Genomic DNA, 17947 nt, shown 5'->3' with positions numbered 1-17947 from the left:
AAATAGAAAACTACCCAACTGCTTAAAATAGATGCCTTCAAAAAACTCTCAAGTTTGAAGACATCATGGCCTTAAATATCCACCCACGCATTAGGAATTTTGACTATCCATTAGCCCAAACTTCCATACAGTTGAAAGTCTGTGCTGTTTCAGATCCCTCATGGTGGGGGGAAAGTTACTGTCTTGCGTCTCTCATGTCTTATGTCCACTCTTACATCACTATGTCATCCCTTCAAGGAGCCTAAAACCAAACACAAAAAAGGTCCCATGGCCCTGCTTGCTTTACAGGGTAGGCTCCAACCTGACTTTGCCCTGTGTTCTAAGAAGTCCTAGGATCTTTCTCACTTCCCATTCCTTTCACTGTCGTAACCGCAGATGAGAGCCAAACTGAGACACGGGTAGTTCACAGAACTGCAGAGGGCCTAGTGCCCACAGAGCGGCCTGGGAAGTTCTAATTCTGGAAGCTGAAATTGTTTCTGGAGCCACTTCCCTGCTGTCCCTTCTTCATACCCTTTTCCCTTTCTTTGAACTCCTACTTTTTCCTTTTACTTACCTCCTTTCTGAACATATTTGGCTCCTCACTTAGGAGTTCAGTGAAAAAGTCTAGCCCCCGCAGATGCAGTGTATCTTTCTGCCCATGACATCCTTGGCTTCAAATCCCATGCCTCAAAAGCACATTTTTAAACATCTCACTTCCTCTGTAACTTTATAACTCCTGTGTGGCCCTCTGTCCCACCCAGAACTACATCCTTGGTTTTTGAATCTTCTGGGTTCTTCAGTATCAACGATATGAACATTCTGTGATCCCAGAACTACTTTCCTTACATAAGGATTCAGTAAATAAGTTATTTAACTGGGAAATTCCTAAGTACAATTAATCTATTTTCAAAAACATGTAACCTGTATACATTTTAAAGGCACACTCTTAACTGAAATAAGTGCATAGATAGATGAACACTTACCCTCTGCAATGTCCTTTGTTTGAGCCCTTGCATGCCTTCCATTCTGGAACAGGCTGTCTCAAGCCAGAGTATGGAACTTTATTCTTTCATGTTGGAGCAGAGTTCACATCCTACTTACTTCCTTTCATATAGTCCATTCCAGAGTTGTTTCTGAAATGTCAATTGCCTTTTGTTGTTATTTTTGCATTCAGATTATATTCAATGCCCATATTGTATGAGGAGGTTTAATGAAACTGCAGCCAACCGTCACATTAATTTCTGCAAGGATCAGTCTTCTCGCCGAGTCTTTGATCCAGCCCAAACAGCAGCCAAGCTGGCATCCAGAATGCAGGTAAATATCTCTTCCCAGGTGTTGGCTCTTGTGATTTTGCATGCCTGAGGCAAGCAGGTAGAATTTGCTACAGAACCTCAACTACCCATCCTGAGAAGTGTAAGGTCACTGTCACTCATCCTCGTGGGAGTCAGCTTCTTCTGAGGCATGCTTTTCACTAACAGCATCTTTCAGTGTTATGAAAAAAATCTTTCTATAGGCTTTGAAGTTTCTTTGGATGAAGACTTGAACATGTTTGTATGGTAGTGTTTCTATAGTATTATGGTAAAATCTTATCTATCCAACGGTGGTTATCAGCCTTAACCACCCAGAAAAGAAGTGGGGACCTGAAGCACAGCTGGCTAGAGCGGGTTTGGCTGTCACCAGGGAGAACTGCTCTGCAGGTCTGGCGTTTTGGTCTGCAGAGGAGGTGTCTTCGGTGTCTTCAATCTTTTATTTAAAGCCACAGGATCATCAAAGTAAGTGAATGGAATCAGCTGTTATAAATATGTCCAAATAAGTAAAGTGACCATCTGACCAGGAAGACAGTAGATTTATAAGAACAGACAGCTGGAGCCAGCAAACAGCTACCTACACATCAAGGGTCCCAGGGACATAACTATGAAAACTGTTAGTTTCATAAACATGGCTCAGACACCAAGGAAAGATTAAGTTAGCCTGAATACTTAAAGAGTGTGAAACACATTTAGCAAAATTTTCGTGAATGAAATCCAATATGTAACAGGGGTAGGACCCTCTCCAGTATTTAGGTCCCTTGGACTGAGATTCTGAGCTCTATTTCCACATACATTAGACAGTTATTATCTACTCTGTACCAGGCACAGCAGGGTGCTGCTTGACCAAGCACCTGTAATTCAAAGGAGGGGGAGGCCTTGGAAGCAATGCAGTAGGAAGGCGTGGAAGCTCACATAGGTGGCAACACTGTGGAGGAAGAGGCCAATGTGATTCACGGACGGCTTCAAAGAAGAGCACACATTTTCCCCTTGAATACCAGTGGGTTGACCAGCCTAGAGCAGGCGTTGGGAATAATGTTGTGCCCACAATATCCAGACTGTGGTCTGAGGAGCCCACCATGAGGGCTGAAGCACACAGTGTCTGGGGTGGGTAACAGGCGAGGCAGGCATCAGGGGTGGAAGGGCTTTCACTCAAGTTGGTCAGGGGGGCGGGGAAAGAGGAATCAAGTAGATAGATGCCCTAAAATCGGAGGCCATCCAGCCTAAGGGCTTGGAAGCAGGAATTGGAAAGTCCCTGGGGACCCAGGAAACCCTCCTTTCCGTCTTTCTATCCTCTGTCTTCTTCCCACTATGCTTCTGCTTTCTTTTCTTTCTTCAGACTGACTTTCTTGACTTTTCTGTCCATGTGTCTACTGTTGACCTCATGTGTCATTGTATGGGCAGTGTAGACTGGTTGAACAGTGCAGACTGGAGTGACAATGGAGATGGCTTCTTAGGAAGGTCATCCTTGTAATCAGTGTTCACATGGATTGGTGGGAGACCAGCTAGGGGCCACAGCAACAGGGAAGGGATGAGGGTCTGGAGTGAGAGGCCTAGTGGGCTGTGTGGAGGGGTGTGTATAGAGCGAGAACATAAGACAGAATGGTCGGCACTGAGAAGCTGATTTGGATATAGGGGAGAAGGGGACCAGGGTAGACCAGGTTTTTATTAGTTCCAGAGCCTAGGCAGATAATAGTACATCTAGGTAAAGGAGCACGGGAGGGAGGAGATAGGTGTGTGGTAGGGAAGGCAGGGTGGTTATAACAAACATAGTTGTGGAGATTCAATCTTTATACCTGAAATAGCGTGGGAAGCCTGCAATGTAGAAAGAGCCCAGATTTTGCAATCAGTAGTCAGGGTTTGACTCAGTTCCATAATTTATTATCTGTAGGTGAACATGGACAGGTTCCTTAAATTCTCTGAAAGTCACTTTACCGTGCCAAGTTATTGGGAGGATCATAGATGCTATCAAGGGCCTTGCACAGAGGGCTTCCCCTGCCTTTGCTTTTTCCACGCTGACCCACCCTCCTCCTCTCTGTGGTAGTCCCTTCCTGTTGGGGGACGGGAACCTCGATATTGGGGGATGTATGACTGCTTTGAGCTTGAATTCAACTCAGATTTGGAAAAGTGAAACACTACCTATTCTTTCCAAAGCAATAAGGGGTGCATTGCGTTTCCTCGAATGTTCTTCTGACCAGTCCACAAAATTAGTCGGCATTAGTGGGGCCAAAGGGAGCCCAGGAAAGCAGCAAATGGAAGTGCTTTTTATTCCTGAAAAAGGCCAGCTGGCCGTCCTGAGTGTAACCAGTGACTTGGCCCTGTTCCTCTCCTTGTTTTCCAGAGCTAAGTGGCGATTGGGAACACAGGAGAAAAATTGCTTGCTTTCCGATTCACTTGCTTCTGGAGTAAGCTCCCTGTAGAGTGCATCCGAACGGCAGGCAGGCCCTTGTCCTCTCACGCCAGCCTCACGCTCTGGGGCCCTGCCTAATAGCGAAGCTTATTCAGAAGCGAAACAAAACGGAGGGGTAGTTTCAGTTTTGAAGGGCTGTTAACAGCCCAGCTGAAATGTGTTTCTATTTTAAACATAATCAACTTTAAACACGTGTTATAGCCTTAACCGAAAGAGACCAGTGTGGACTCCGAAAGCAGCTTGCTGTGTTTGAAAACACAGATGAGCGGCCTGCTGTAATCTCATAGCCATTCCTGCCCAAGTGAGAATTCTCAGTTGGAGTAACAGGTTTTCTTTATACTGCGGTTTCCATGGAAATGCTGTTAGGATCAGTAACACGGTGGAAAGGAGCTGTCGCGGAACCTTTTGAATCTTACTCTGCACTCATGTGACTAGTCGGCTACTGCCGCCCGGCGAGGAGGGGTGTGGCGTGGGGAGAGTGGAATTCCATGGTTAAAACATTTGCTGCCTGCCAGTGTCTGTTTTTCTTCTCTGTTCATGTATTTAAAAACAAAACCATCTTCAAGTGTAATGAAAAACTAAAATGTTCCATAACTATCCTTATTGACATTAAATGATTTCTTATGTCTCTGTACAACTAATTTTACAGGATTAACGTATCATCACTCCCCAAAGGGCTTGATTATGGAATGAAAGGGCCCAAACCCAGACGTGGCTCTGAGGACCAAAGGGAGGACAGGAACTAGGCTGCCTAAGGTGCAGGGTGCTCAGGCCCCCGGAGAGGACTCAGTCTGCTGCTGGTTAAGAGAAAATGACCTTCCTCCCTCGGGACCACCTGAGGTTACAGAACTGTCCCCCTCTCTCCCTCTCTGTAGGGTAAGGCTCAGATGGGCGCCAAGAAAGAACCAACTGTAACTAGTGCCGTGGGTGCTCTGCTACAGAACAGGGCCCTGGAGGCCTCAAGTGCGGCTTCAGCCAGGCCAGGTGAGTCAAGGAGCATCTCAGCTGTCCCATGGCAAGGTCGGAGGGGCCGTGGTTGCCTCGGGTTTGTCAGCCCTCAGCAAAGACTGGGACGTGCACTGTTGCTTTGGGATATGAAGATGTGTGGGTTTGTTTGCGGTTACAGCTTATTTGCCAAGAAGGAATATTTCCTGATTTAGGGCATTAGATAACTCTGACAATATATGAAGTCAGATCCAATTACAGCAGCAGGGCCTAGAACCATCGTTTTCTGGTCTAATACAATTGAGATTGAGAAGAGATTAAGAATGGGGGATAAGTGTGTATCAGGTGTCATGGTGAAAATAAGGGAGGAAAATGAAATCACTCTCTCGAGGAGATATCTGTACTCTCCTTTCATTACAGCATTTTTCAAATTGCCAAGATATGGAAACAACCTAAGTGGATCAAGGGATAAAGAGGAGGTATATATTGCATGATGGAATATTATTCAGTCTTTAAAAAGGAAGGAAATCCTGCCTTCTATGACAACACAGACACTGAGGCCATTTTATTAAGTGAGATAAATCTGAGAAAGACAAATACAATATATATCACTTATATATATATTGTATGAAATCTAAAAAAAGTCAAATTCATAGAAAGAGAGAGTAGAATGGTGGTTCCCAAGAATTAACAGATGTTGGCCAAAAGGTACAAACTTCCAGTTGTAAGATAAGTAAGTTCTGGGGAGCTAATATACAGCATGGTGACTATAGTTATAGTTGCTAAGAGGGTTGCAGTGTGTTCTTTCATATACAGCAACAGTAACAGTATCATACACAGCAGTAATACAAGTAGAACTGTTCGGGTTCCCAGACGGATTCCAATGTGTATTTATGTGTGTGGGAGGGTGTCTTCCACATGCAACACCAAGCAATTCTCGAACACCAAGAACTCAACTCAATTCTGACACTATCTGTCTAAGACACCTGATTCCCCAGGTTAAGGGCTCTGTCCTACAAGACTGCCCTCCACCCCCCACTCCAGATGCAGGTCGTAAACCCCGGGCAGCCCCCTGTGCTTCTGACCTACTAGCTGCAGATTTGAAGGCTCCCACAACCTCCCCTTTAGGTTGATTAATTTGCTAGAGTGGCTCACAGAACTCAGGAAAACACTATGTTCACCAATTTAGCAAAGGATACAGTAAAGGACACAAGTTAACAGCCAGATGAAGAGCCACATGAGGCAAGGTCCCAAATAAAGGGGCTTCAATCCTGGTGGAGCCTGGGGCCTGGCTCGGTGGCACATGGAGGCATTCTGGTTCCCCAAGCTTAGAAACTCTCTCTCTGAGAAGCAGGATCCAAGAGAGTGATAAGCTCTTCTCAGGGGTTATCCTTAGGGCTTCATTGCATAGTCATGACTGACTAAATTATTGGCTGTTGGCTGATTCAGCCTCCAGCCCTCTCCCTTGGGAGGGTCCAAAAGTCTCATTAACATGACAAGACACCCATTTCACCTTTAAGATTGCAGTGTTCCCAGTAGTTATGGATGAAGACTAAACAACCTGGGAAATACATGTTTGGTCATATGAATGACCAAATATGTATTTTTATGACTCATTATATCACAAGGGTAAATCTTAAATGTTCCCACTGCACACACACAAGGTAACTATGTGTAGTGATGGATATGTTAACTAACTTGGTAATCATTTGTAATATATATCAAATCAGAGTGTATACCTTAAATTTGTACAGTGTTCAATTCAATTATATCTAAATGAAGCTGGGGAAGAGTTTGCTTCCTAAAAGTAATTAATTTCTTCAAAGTAGCAGAAAGGCATAGCCACCATTATTGGAATTACTGTGTGGTAGACCCATTTCATTTAATTCTCATATTAATCTTCCAAATGTTTTAGTCTTCAGAAAGGGAAACTGAGGCTCAGAGAATATAAGTTATTTGTTCAAGGTGCACAATTGGTAAAATGCAGAACTGGATTAGATACACTATTGCACTATCCCTCTTCATTGAGCTGCATTAATGTGGCTTTCTTCTTATGATCAGCTGTGCTATGAAGGCACTTTGAACTAATTCATGACCATATTAGTACCTTTATCAGGAATCTTATTTTGAAGGTATCATCAGAACCAGAATAAGAACTGAGAGTCTCACAGTCAATAAAGAAACCGCACCAGAAAGCTTGATTACTGGTTTTTAAATTCCTCATGAGTTGCTCATCATGAGATGAAAATTGAATTGATATTTAAAAGATTTCCCCATGCCCTATAAACCTAAGTTGTTAGTTTTTTTCCTAATCTGTGAAAACTTAACAGTGGGGGGTAGTTTTCACTTAAAAAAAAATTCAAATCACATGTGTATTCATTTGGCAAATCTTTTATGAACAAGCTTTTTTCTAAAGTATAATGATTTGTGTCCTTTAGAAAAGACAATTTCTTTATATGATATATATCTTTTCTTGTTCTATTTTTAAATAATATATGCCAATGCTTCCCTTCCAGTGAAAAGCACTCCTTAGAGGTTAAAGTTTATTTGCAAAGAGGGGCTATTTCTTAATTCCTTAGGGTTAGATAACTTTGACAATGTGCAAGGTCAGGTCTGAGTACTGCAGCAGAGCCCAGGACCTTCATTCTTTGGCCTAGTAAACTTGTACTGAGACTGGGAATGGGAGAAGACAGGATCAGGTATAGTGTTGAAAAGAGGGGGAAAGCTTCCTTCTTTGGACTAAATGATTTCTTGAAAGTAGCCACAAGGTATATGTGAACAGGTCCTAAATTAGGACTCGGGTCCCAGTAGGTGACCTTCAGCAGAACATTATAAGACACATTAGAAAATAGATTAGTAGGTCAGTAGATTTAAATAAAACGGTATGTTGTTTGCTGTTGACTAGTGACTGGTGGTTTTTAGCCACTGTATGTTGCCTAGAACAAGGCAAAATTCTTAACAAGGCCCACGCTAGGTTCTATACCACCTCTGGAGCATACCTTCCGCTGTTCATCTCAATCCATCTCCAGCTCCAGGGTCCCCTGTGTGTTCCTTGAACATTTCAGGTCTGCGTGCACACTCCTGCCTCTTGCACTGGCTGCTTGTGCTGCTGAAAACCAAAACCCTCCACTAATCAGCACTGCTCATGCCCTCCCTCCCTGCAGTTCTTTGCTGAATGTCATCTTTACAGTGAGGCCCCCCAAAACTATAATCTCTTTGTAGTTTTTCTAATAGCATTTATCAACATCTAATATTCAGTATATATTTGCTTGTCTCCTAACCCCACCAGAAAAATAATGAAAGTTCCAAGAAGGCAGGGATCTCTCTACTTTGTCTATTTTTTATTGCACTGCTGTATCCCCACCTGTTAGGATTGTTTGTGGCATATAGGAGGTGCTCAGTAAATACTTTTTGAATGAAATAGAGAAAGTAGGTAACTTGATTCTGTAATGTCTCATTTAAATTACTGGCATATGAATAGAATTATCATGTTAATAGCTTTAAGAGAGAGTTTTTTTGTTTTATTTCAGGATTAATATGCTTTTAAATTTTAATTTCTTATTTTTTTTCTGTGGCTTCATCTCCTTATGTTTAAAATAAAACCGCCAGGGTTAGGGTGCCTTTAAATTAGTCACGTTTCATTCAGAGCCATTCTGGGAAGGAAACAGAAGTATATTGAGGGGAGGTGAATTCTCAAAAATGGTTAAGGCTTGGAGAAAAGCACTGAGTGTCTTTCAATGTAAACAGGCCTGTGTGTGCATCAGATCTGCATCTACTGCCTATTTTTCTTTTATTCTGGTTAGTATCGATCTACTTGTAACACGAGGTCTTTTTTAAATTGTTGTTGCGCTTTGCTATTTCTACATTGATCATCAGTAGTTTAGGCCACTTGGTGTTACTCACCTTCCACAGAAATCCAGTTGCTGCCTCTCGAGCTGGTAGCCAGCCCCCTAACACTGTAGCTTTCATCCTTCCATCCTCTTCAGTAAAATAGGCATTGTTTTAAATTCACAGTCATGAGACATACATGTGTGTAAGCCACAATGCTCCTGTGTCTCAGAGTCTTATGAGAATGTATGTTTGTGCCGGAAAATCTCTGGGATATTATGTGAAGTTGATACACAGTTGCCATGAAGTTCCAGAGAGCTCATTCATTCAACACATAATTATTATGCATTGTTGTTTCTTATGCCCATGGCTTCTTACAAGTCTACAGGGAGAAGCAGTGAATAATTATATCTAATATTTAACAGTGGAATGTCAAAGCCCTAAGGAATATAAGAAAGAGATCAACTTTGCCCAGGAGGCTTTATGGAGGAGATAACAGTCTGAGAGGGGAGGCTTCATGGAGGTGAAGGCATTTGGAATGAGCTTTCAGGATGAACTAGATTTTGACCAGTCTGGAGAAAAGCTGAAGAAGGAATGAACAAACTTATGAAAATAAGAATGTGGCAGATATGCCCTGGAAATAATGGCCCATTGAGCCGAAGCATAGTAAAGAGTTGGGGTGTGAACAGAAATTCAAGTTAGAATGGAAGGCTGGTACTAGAGCAAGGAGGGCTGTAAATGCCCAGTGAGATACCCAGACTGGATGTGCATAACGCCAACACTAGTGTCCCACCTTTGGGAGCTCACGTCTGTGTAAGTGAGGCGGCTATGATAGCTTTTCATTTCTAGCCACTTTTAGCTAGTCTACAAAAATTTCTTTTTGAGAAAGAGCATTTTTAAAAATTATGTAAGAAATTAATGCTTACTATAGAAAATATTGGAAAATGGAGAAAAAGTATAAAGCAAATAAAAATCATCCATAATTCCATCCCCTGACGTGACCACTGTTAACACTGGTAATCTTTTTCCATTTTTTTCTATTTATACGCCCTTTATTTCCCCTTTTTTCAGAGTTAGTATCCTAGTCCACGTACATGTCCTGATTTTTTTAACTAACAAATTTTGGACATTCTCCCTTGGCTAAAGAATTTCTTTGAAAACATTGTATATATATATTATAAGAATACAATGTAACTTATTTAGCTATTTTCCTGATGTTGAGTAGGTAGATTGTTTCTACTTTTTTGCTATCTTAAATAATTCACTTCTTCATGGACAGAAACCCCAATTTTTTATTATTTTTATTTTATTTTTTGGTATCATTAATATACAATCACATGAGCAACATTGTGGTTACTAGATTCCCCCCATTATCAAGTCCCCACCACATACCCCATTAGAGTCACTGTCCATCAGCATAGTAAGATGCTATAGTCACTACTTGTCTTCTCTGTGCTATACTGCCTTCCCCGTGGGCCCCCCTCCCATGTTATGTGTGCTAATTGGACAGTAACCCAAATTTACACTGTATACTCTTCAAAGCACTTCATATACTGAGTCATTTAATCCTCACAATAACACAAGGGGGGAAATGTACTGTTAATACCATAGTTTACAGGCAAGGAAAGCAACTTACACAAGTAAGTTAATAGGTAGAGCCAGCCAAATCTTCGTCTGCTTTAGGAAAACTGGGTCAAAAATATACACATTAATTAAGTATACATATATATATATGGAATTGTTTTAGTAAAAGGTATGGCTCCTCTTGAATTCTCATGAAGATGCTATTGTTCAGGTGGGAAATAAGTTTATAGTCTACTCTGCAAATATCTACTAGTGGCTATTTTCTTGAAGATTTTGATATAAGAGAGACTGATTAACTGAGAAGGTACTGCTGAGCAGCAGCTTCTCCAGCAACTTTATGCCGATACCAAGGTCACTATGAAAATACAGTTCTGGGTTCTAGGGCCGCATCACGTCATCTATTCAGTGAATTACGTTTTACGCCTTTGTTGATGCAGGCTGTGCTTTTAGTTCTGGAGCCAGCGGGTTTGATCGATTAAGCATCTTACCCCCACTAGCATCCTTCCTTACCTAATTTAATTGTGTAGCAAGTATTATAATAAGTATCAAAGGGTCAGTTGCTGACTCTGGAAGAAATAAAACTTGTAGACCTTTGGTAAAATGAATGCTGAAAGCTTTCCATTCCTGTGTCCTTCAATAGTTCGATTCACAGTTTCTGTGGGCGGTTTGGTTATTCCCTCTCATAAAACACTGATTAATTAGAAAGGAGGCCTCTAGAGCAGAGGGGACTTGTTTCGTTTTACAAAAAATGATTTCTCTGGGAATCCTGTCTCATACCATCTGGCCTGAGAAAAAAACGTGGTATGGTACGCCTCTGTCTATCAAGTTTTCCATCTCGATACCTGACAGCGCTGCTGGGGGCAAGGGAAAAGAACCTCATTTGTGGAATGAGTCCATTGCTACATAAATAACCCCTGGGAGGAATGGCGTCTCATGCTTCCATAAGGCTTATCAAACCCCTTCTGGCATGAGAGCAGGCAAAGAACTATGTAGACATGGTATACTCAGGACACATTTTAAAAGCTGGAACAGAAGTGGGGAGAGGTGTCAGATTGCATAACGGTGGGCCACCTGAGGTGGCGGTCCGAAGGGGCCATCCCCAGGTAAATGAAGGGCGAGGGGCAGAGAAGAGAGGGCGCACCTGAGACAGTCCCTGTTTTCCTTATGATCTGGCCCAGAATAGAGACTATTTGTCTATAGCTACAAAACAAAACAAAAAGGAAGAATAGAGACTTTTGAATCCAATGCTAGGATTTCATAATCATTCCATTTTTTCCTCGCTAATGTTTGCTTTTACATAATAACAAATCTGTTTATGTCTACAAAGGATTAGCAGTGGACCCTGCTTCTGGAGCAAAACTCAGACAAGGATTTACCAAAGCTAAGAAAGATTAACTGCTGGAGGCCAGGTAAGAAAAAAAATTGACCCCTAATCCCAGTGTTGCTGATCATCTAATGTGTGAGATCTGGTTAATGTGCCTTTAAGAAAGCCTTAGAGAGACCCACTCCATCAGGCAGACCCAAGAAAAATTCCGGCAGACCTTGAGTTGGGTTAACAGAATGTATGCTCTTGAAACTTACTCTTTTGTTAAATGTACAGCTTGAAAATGATACTCAAGCTTTTGATTTTGTGGGGAATGATTCCTCATTTTGACCTGGAAGGTTACTGGCCCATCCCTTTTTCCAAACACAATCACCCAGAAAAGATAGTTCCCTGAGATTGACTGACATTAAATGGGACTCTTGTGGAGACGTTTTTTGATACTGTGAATATCAAAAGAATTAAAAATTTAAAGAGGCCTCTAGTATTTGACCATTTCATTGAGAAAACAATGCAGTTCTAAAGTAAATGCCTGTTCTTTCTGCTTTCAGACTGTCTCCCTGAAACCCAGCAGCCTGACGGCTGTGTACCCAGGAATGCCAGCGAAGGGGAAGGAAAGGGGGACGTCTGCTTACACACCCAAGATTCCTTGTGAGACATCATGTAGAACAAGTGAAAACAAGCTTCAAATTTTATTCACTCCTTTCAAAATTTTCAAAACAAATCATTCAACAATGCACCGACCTGTATGATAATGCTTGTTTTAAAGATTCACTTGAAAAAATTTTTAATTGGATTATTTATTAAGTTTTTAAGGAGAATGTTGCTTGATAGTAAGAACCTCTTACTGAAACAGTCTTTGGAGTATTAGTGTATTTACTTACTGGGAAAATGTTTTACCTAGCTTCAGTCTACAAAGCTGTGAAATCCCAGCTTTGAGAAGGGCTTCAACATTGATTAACAACTACTTCTATTTTAAACGTCCATTTGTATACATTTGGAATTGTTCACATAACACCAATGCAACCAATGCAGAGTTTTTGGGACAACACTGCAGTGGAGGTAATAGGTTACAATCATCATCTTCCCACCCTGTGCTAAGGAAGCTCGAAGTGACCTCAGGCCATTTATTTATCATGGCCAAATCCTAAGAAGAGTCTACTGTTCATTTCCCCACTGGTTTTTATAGTTCTGTTGGGAGGTGGTATCTCAACGATTCCTTCTCTTTGCCATCCTAAGGGTTAATAAACTTTTTTTAGAGTCATTTATATTTAATGCATGCTTTTTAATCTTTTTTTCTTAAACTCAGGGAACTTAAATTGGGAATTAAGCCATTTTCCCTGTCTGAATTTTCGTAGGGCTACCCCAAGCTACTCCCACCTGTAGTGTAGCAAATACAATCTATCTGGAACTCTTAGGATCTGTGTTTTTGGGCTTTTATGCTCAGGTAAATCAGGTATGTTCTGAAACTGACTGCAGACTACTACGCCATGTAACAGTATTTGTGGAAGCTTCCAAAAATGGATCTTGAGAGGTTTTAGCTTGAGTTAAGCCACTGTTGTCCTTGTGCTCTGGCACATTGCCTTTCCTTGGGGAGGTAAGAAGGGCTATGGGAACCGACTCAGACACCTCAGAGCAGTGGATTCCTAGTGCTGACATAACCTACATCCCTTTTTGTCTCATTTCCTGCCCCCAGTTAAACTGTAGTTTAAGGCTCGACCATGGTAGTTCCACATAACAGTCAAGCAAGCCCAGAGGAGCTTGTCTGCAATGCCTGTCATTCTTTATGATTGTCTGTCAGCATCACTGTTAAGGACTGTGAGCCAGCCCTTAATGTTTCTCACATTTGGCTCATAGGCTTCTTCAATGGGCAAAGGAACCGAGGGCTTCCCTTTACCACACCCACCCTATTTAGAGGTTAAAAAAAAAAATACAGGCTTGTCAGAGTCAGGAGGCCACTAATCCCAGAAATTAGGCCAGAAATCCCACTAATAGGTAAATTTCTGATTTGCACTGGAAGTTAGATGATAAGCACTATGGTGCCAGTGGATCATGGTAGCCCAGGGTAGACTAAACTTCAGTAGCTGGTATTCTGACCTCTGCATCAGAAATAAATTATGTGACACTGTAGGATTCAGAAACTATGCAGTAATTTTTAGAAGTAAGTTCTTAGTGCTGTGAATTTAAATGAAGCATATAAGCTTCCACCTTAAATCATAATTTTACTCAAAAAAGGTAGTTTCTAATAGATGCTGCAGAAGTCAGAACAGTAGTTTCTGGAGGGGTGTGGGGGAGTAATGACCAGGAGGGGGCGTGAGGGAGCTGGTTGGGGAGCCACAGTGGTGTATATCTTGATTTGAAGGGTTATGAGGTATAGTTGAATGTAAAAATTAGTCAAGCCACAAGCAGGATTTGTAGAGTTTATTGTAAGATATATCTTCATATAGAAAGCCTCTAAACACAAAAGACAAAGGAGCTTTAAAAAAAGGTTAGGTTTTATATTTTTTTAACTCATTAGATACCAAATTCAAGAGATTATAGTTACATTGCAAAATGTCATCCTTTTTGAATAAAACTAATATTGACTTAATATTGACTTAAATGATGAATTTAAAATGCATTCATTTATTGGTGATTAAAAATAATACTTAAGCATAGTAGTATTTTAAGCCAGAGCAAAGAAAATTCTTGTTTAATATATATATATACTTAAAATTCCAGTAATATTTTCTTAAATTCCTGTTAAAAATATAATCAATATTAATGTCAGCAAAATGTTTTTGACTGACGCCTGGATTATTTTACCACTTAACCTGGTTACACAGTGATTTTTTTTTTCTGTCAGATGGAACTGACCACCAGTTTAGTCTTTAAGATAAATGAAGTGATAACTCACATTGTAGCATCTTGTGGAAAATATTCAAACTACATTTAAAACGCTTTTTAAAAATGGAGACGTCTATTATTCCACAAGAAATTGTTTCTGTAAAACTACAGGTTGGCTACGGCAATAGTATAACTAAACTACATCCAACCCTGAAGGTAGAAAATTCCCTGAAAAGAAATACACAGCCTAGTTATAATATGCAATATTAAGGTTATTTTTCTTATTTTAAAAATTTCCCCTTTCTGGAGGAAAAACCTTTAACCTTTCTATAGTTCCCTTACTAGGCAGTGCCACATAAAGTTACTTAGTTAACATTATTCTGACCATGGCTTACGATTAAACTCAATTTGACAAACACCTGTATATAGCAGCCCTCGTTTGGATGTCGGTTATGACAATATTTGCAGTTCCATTAAAGAAAGAATACTTGCTTAGGAAATTTGGTACAAAGCATGAACACTCAGGACAGATTGGCACAGTACATGCAGTTCGAGAACTCTCTTATCTCAAGCCAGTCATCACTGAATAAGCCATATTCCCAGTTCTGCTTTCCAGATCTTTCCTTGTATTATAACTGATGCTTAAAATGCTTCTTAAAACACCTTCCAGAATAAGAAAAGTACGCTTTAAAAAACCAGTCATCTGAATGCATGATGGAAGTGAGGCAGGATGGCAGAACCAGTGCCAGCTGGGAAAACATGGGGGATGGGCGGGAGGGGGAGCTGGCCCAGGCTCATAGTGCTCATGGCTAGTGCGGGATCTTGTTGCTGCTGACCCAGACAGCTTATCCTATGGGGCAGAGATTCCCCGGGCCCCAGGGTGAGAGTGCTATTCCCAAAGGCATTTTGGGTAGCAGCAGGGGGCAGCTGCCAGAAGCCCAATAGAGGGGAAAGGTCCAGAGAGGCAGGAATTGTTAGGTTCACAGCATCTGCAGATAGCTCCTTGGGCAGGTTTACCTTACCAGCACTTCCCTTAGCCAGGTCAAAACCTGGGCTGAGCTTGTGAGGTGACTGAGGCTCTTGCAGGGGCAAGTCCTCAAGCAAACTGATATTGCAAAATCCTTTAGTATCTGCTTTGAGGGGCAGGCTTGCAAGTGGGGAGTATGAGGTAGAACTGGCGTTGTACTTGTGATTCTGGAGGGGTGCAGGAGAGCTGGGAGATGCTATGGGCTGGAGCGGGGCGAGGGGCTCTGGCAGCGGCTGTACAGGCTGGGAGGTTTGCTCTGAGGGGTTGTGGGTGTGGCTGTGTACCTCAGCTGACAGGCTACTTGAGAGCCCATTCTGCGCAGGAGCTCCTAAAGGGAAAGGAGACAACGCGGCAGCCTTCAGCTGAAACTGGGGAGAGATGGAGTGCAAGGTGTTCAGAAGGTCGCCGGCCTGCAAGCTCTCTTTCATCAGCTCCTGTGAGTGTGTCTTCTTGGTGTGTCGTGTGAGGTGGTCTTTGCGCCCGAATCTCTGGGCACAGAACTGGCACAGGAAGTCCTTGCAGCCTGTGTGGACCACCAGGTGGCGCCGCACGTCTTTCCGGGTGTAGAAGCATCTTTCGCAGTGGTCACACTGGTGCTTCTTTTCCTTGATTCCACTAGAGGGCTTTTCTTCGGCGTGGGCTTTGAGGTGGTCCAGCAGCACCTCCGTGCTCCCTAGCTCCAGGGCACAGACCCCACAGGTGAGGTCGCCGCTGCTGGCCGCGTGGAGGGCCAGGTGCCGCTTGTAGCCCAGCATGGTGTTGTACTTCTTCCCACACTCCTCACACCCAAAGGCCATCTTGTTAGGGTCATGAGTTTGGAGGTGGTTTTTCAGGTGGTCCTTCCGGTTGAACGTCTTCTCACAGTGAGCACACTGATGAGACTTCTGGGGTGAATGGGTAGCCATGTGCCTAGGAGCAGAGGGAAAGTTTCGTTAATTGACCCAGTTTCTGTAATGGCAAAAGAAGGGTACAGAAACACTGTTAAAATGTTAACCATTTTCTCTAGATGGTGGGAATAGGAGATTATGGAAGAGTATTTTAAGAATGAAAGTATTTTCTAGATCCTACAAATAAAATTTTATAATAAAAATAGGCACTAGTAAAGGCATAATGTGATTTTTTTATACCTGCAACATATTTTCCTAATGTTTAATTTAAAAAGAGATTTCTAAACAATGCAATCCAGTGACATAAGGAACCCGAGTTTGTCATCCTCAGAGTTTGAACAAGGTTCACTTTAAAAGCAGTGTATCATATAAAATATCAAGTCCTACATGTTAATATTACTTATAAAATAGCACCCTTAATTACAACTTGCAGCCTGCAGGTACAACATAGGTTGCTTCATAACCATTTTAACAGTTAAACTCTTCCAGATGTTTTGCCTTCAGAGGCTAAAGCTTGTCCTACTAACAACTTAAACTCAACTGAGTTTGTGACTTTGGATACAAAAGAATTTCTAACAACTTGTTCTATAAAAAAGAATTTATTTAAAGACAGTATGTTTAAGTCAAAACTATATTCGTCATACCTTTCACTCAACCTTAACCCTGTATTGTCCATTCCTGATCCATTTCTTAGGGGAAGAATAAGTAAGGGGGCTATAGTAGCAGCCGCTTAGAAGACAGTCAGTCCCTACTAGGAGACTGGAAGCCAGTTAAAAAAATAAAAAGATGATCTAGTCAAACTGTCAGTTGCCTAAACATAAAGCAAAACTTTGAATCTTCTTCCTATCTCCTTAATAAAAAAAAAGGTAGATTGCTATGTGTACATGATAGAAAGAAAAGTAAGTTCTAGCCCTTTTCTGCAGGACGCCAGAGCTCAGCATGCGAAGGGATGCATGTCCTGGGGTGGGGTGGGGTCTGTGGGGCAGGCACGGCGCTGGAGGACAGGAGCCGGTGCCGTGGGAATCTGAGAGCTGAAATGAAGCTGGGGTCTCCAAGTTCCAGATGTATTTGAATTCACTCTTAAGTTGCAGAAAGGGTTTTTTGAGGCTGTTAGATGGCAAACAACCATGTTCTTATACAAGATACTCATAGACACATCATCAGGAAGAGACGTCAAGGGTACTGGTCTACAAACTTGGCATTTGAAGAGTTGTCTATTTGGTCCAGTCCTTATAAAGAGGACCCCGAAGCTGTCCTGGATCTTCTGTTCTTGCCTCTCTCCCCTTCACATTCTTTGAGGACATTTTCTCTGGTTAGATTTCACTTATCACCCACAGGGCGGTCAATGCCACATTAACAGCTCTGCACCTGGTACTTCCGCCGCCATTCCTGCTCCCCTCCTACCACCTGTGAGAAGGGCACAGGTACCTGGGGCAGTGCCACTGGCTCCAGCCCTTGGAATTTTTCAGCTCCTTCCTTTCCTAGGCTTCCAATGCTCCCCCTTTTAATGGATCCCTCACTCATGCAGCAGGTGCAATCTAGAACACCACCATCTTACAGCTGAAATCACTTCAACTTGTTTTCATCCCTCTTGCTGCACAACCCACAAAACCACGGGTTTCAGTCTGCCCTATAGTGACCCCCAAAGACCGGCTCTGTGTGCCACCTGGATCATGCCAGCGACCTTAAAATCCCTCAGTGGTAACTGCTTACATTAAGATTTCAACCAAGGACGTCAGCCTGCCTTTTGCCAAATCATCTTTTCTTCCCTTTGCTGTCTTCATCTAACTGCTTTCCCTGTTTGCTGCACTGGGACCCCTGTTCTCTTTTCCA

General features: G+C 42.1%; 2 protein-coding genes across 9 annotated transcripts in view; one reads left to right on the top strand and one right to left on the bottom strand.

The window, feature by feature from the left end:
* The window catches only part of ZC2HC1B (zinc finger C2HC-type containing 1B), a 35477-nt gene extending 21794 nt beyond the window's left edge, over positions 1 to 13683 (top strand). The window contains exons 5-8 of the mRNA XM_057489226.1: positions 1154 to 1293; positions 4572 to 4680; positions 11381 to 11462; positions 11926 to 13683. Of these exons, the coding sequence (XP_057345209.1) occupies positions 1154 to 1293; positions 4572 to 4680; positions 11381 to 11448 (317 nt within the window). The 3' untranslated portion in view covers positions 11449 to 11462; positions 11926 to 13683. The remainder of the gene's footprint in view (positions 1 to 1153; positions 1294 to 4571; positions 4681 to 11380; positions 11463 to 11925) is intronic.
* Positions 13684 to 13780: 97 nt separating this feature from the next.
* PLAGL1 (PLAG1 like zinc finger 1) overlaps positions 13781 to 17947 on the bottom strand; it is a 67646-nt gene continuing 63479 nt past the window's right edge. For all 8 annotated transcript variants that reach the window (XM_036906848.2, XM_036906850.2, XM_036906857.2 and 5 more), the window contains one exon: positions 13781 to 16136. In XM_036906848.2, coding sequence (XP_036762743.1) covers positions 14900 to 16136 — 1237 coding nt within the window. In that variant the 3' untranslated portion in view covers positions 13781 to 14899. The remainder of the gene's footprint in view (positions 16137 to 17947) is intronic.

Source organism: Manis pentadactyla, chromosome 12, assembly GCF_030020395.1.
Source record: "Manis pentadactyla isolate mManPen7 chromosome 12, mManPen7.hap1, whole genome shotgun sequence".
In the NCBI taxonomy this organism is placed as follows: Eukaryota; Metazoa; Chordata; class Mammalia; order Pholidota; family Manidae; genus Manis; species Manis pentadactyla.
This window is presented reverse-complemented; position numbering and strand designations above follow the sequence as displayed.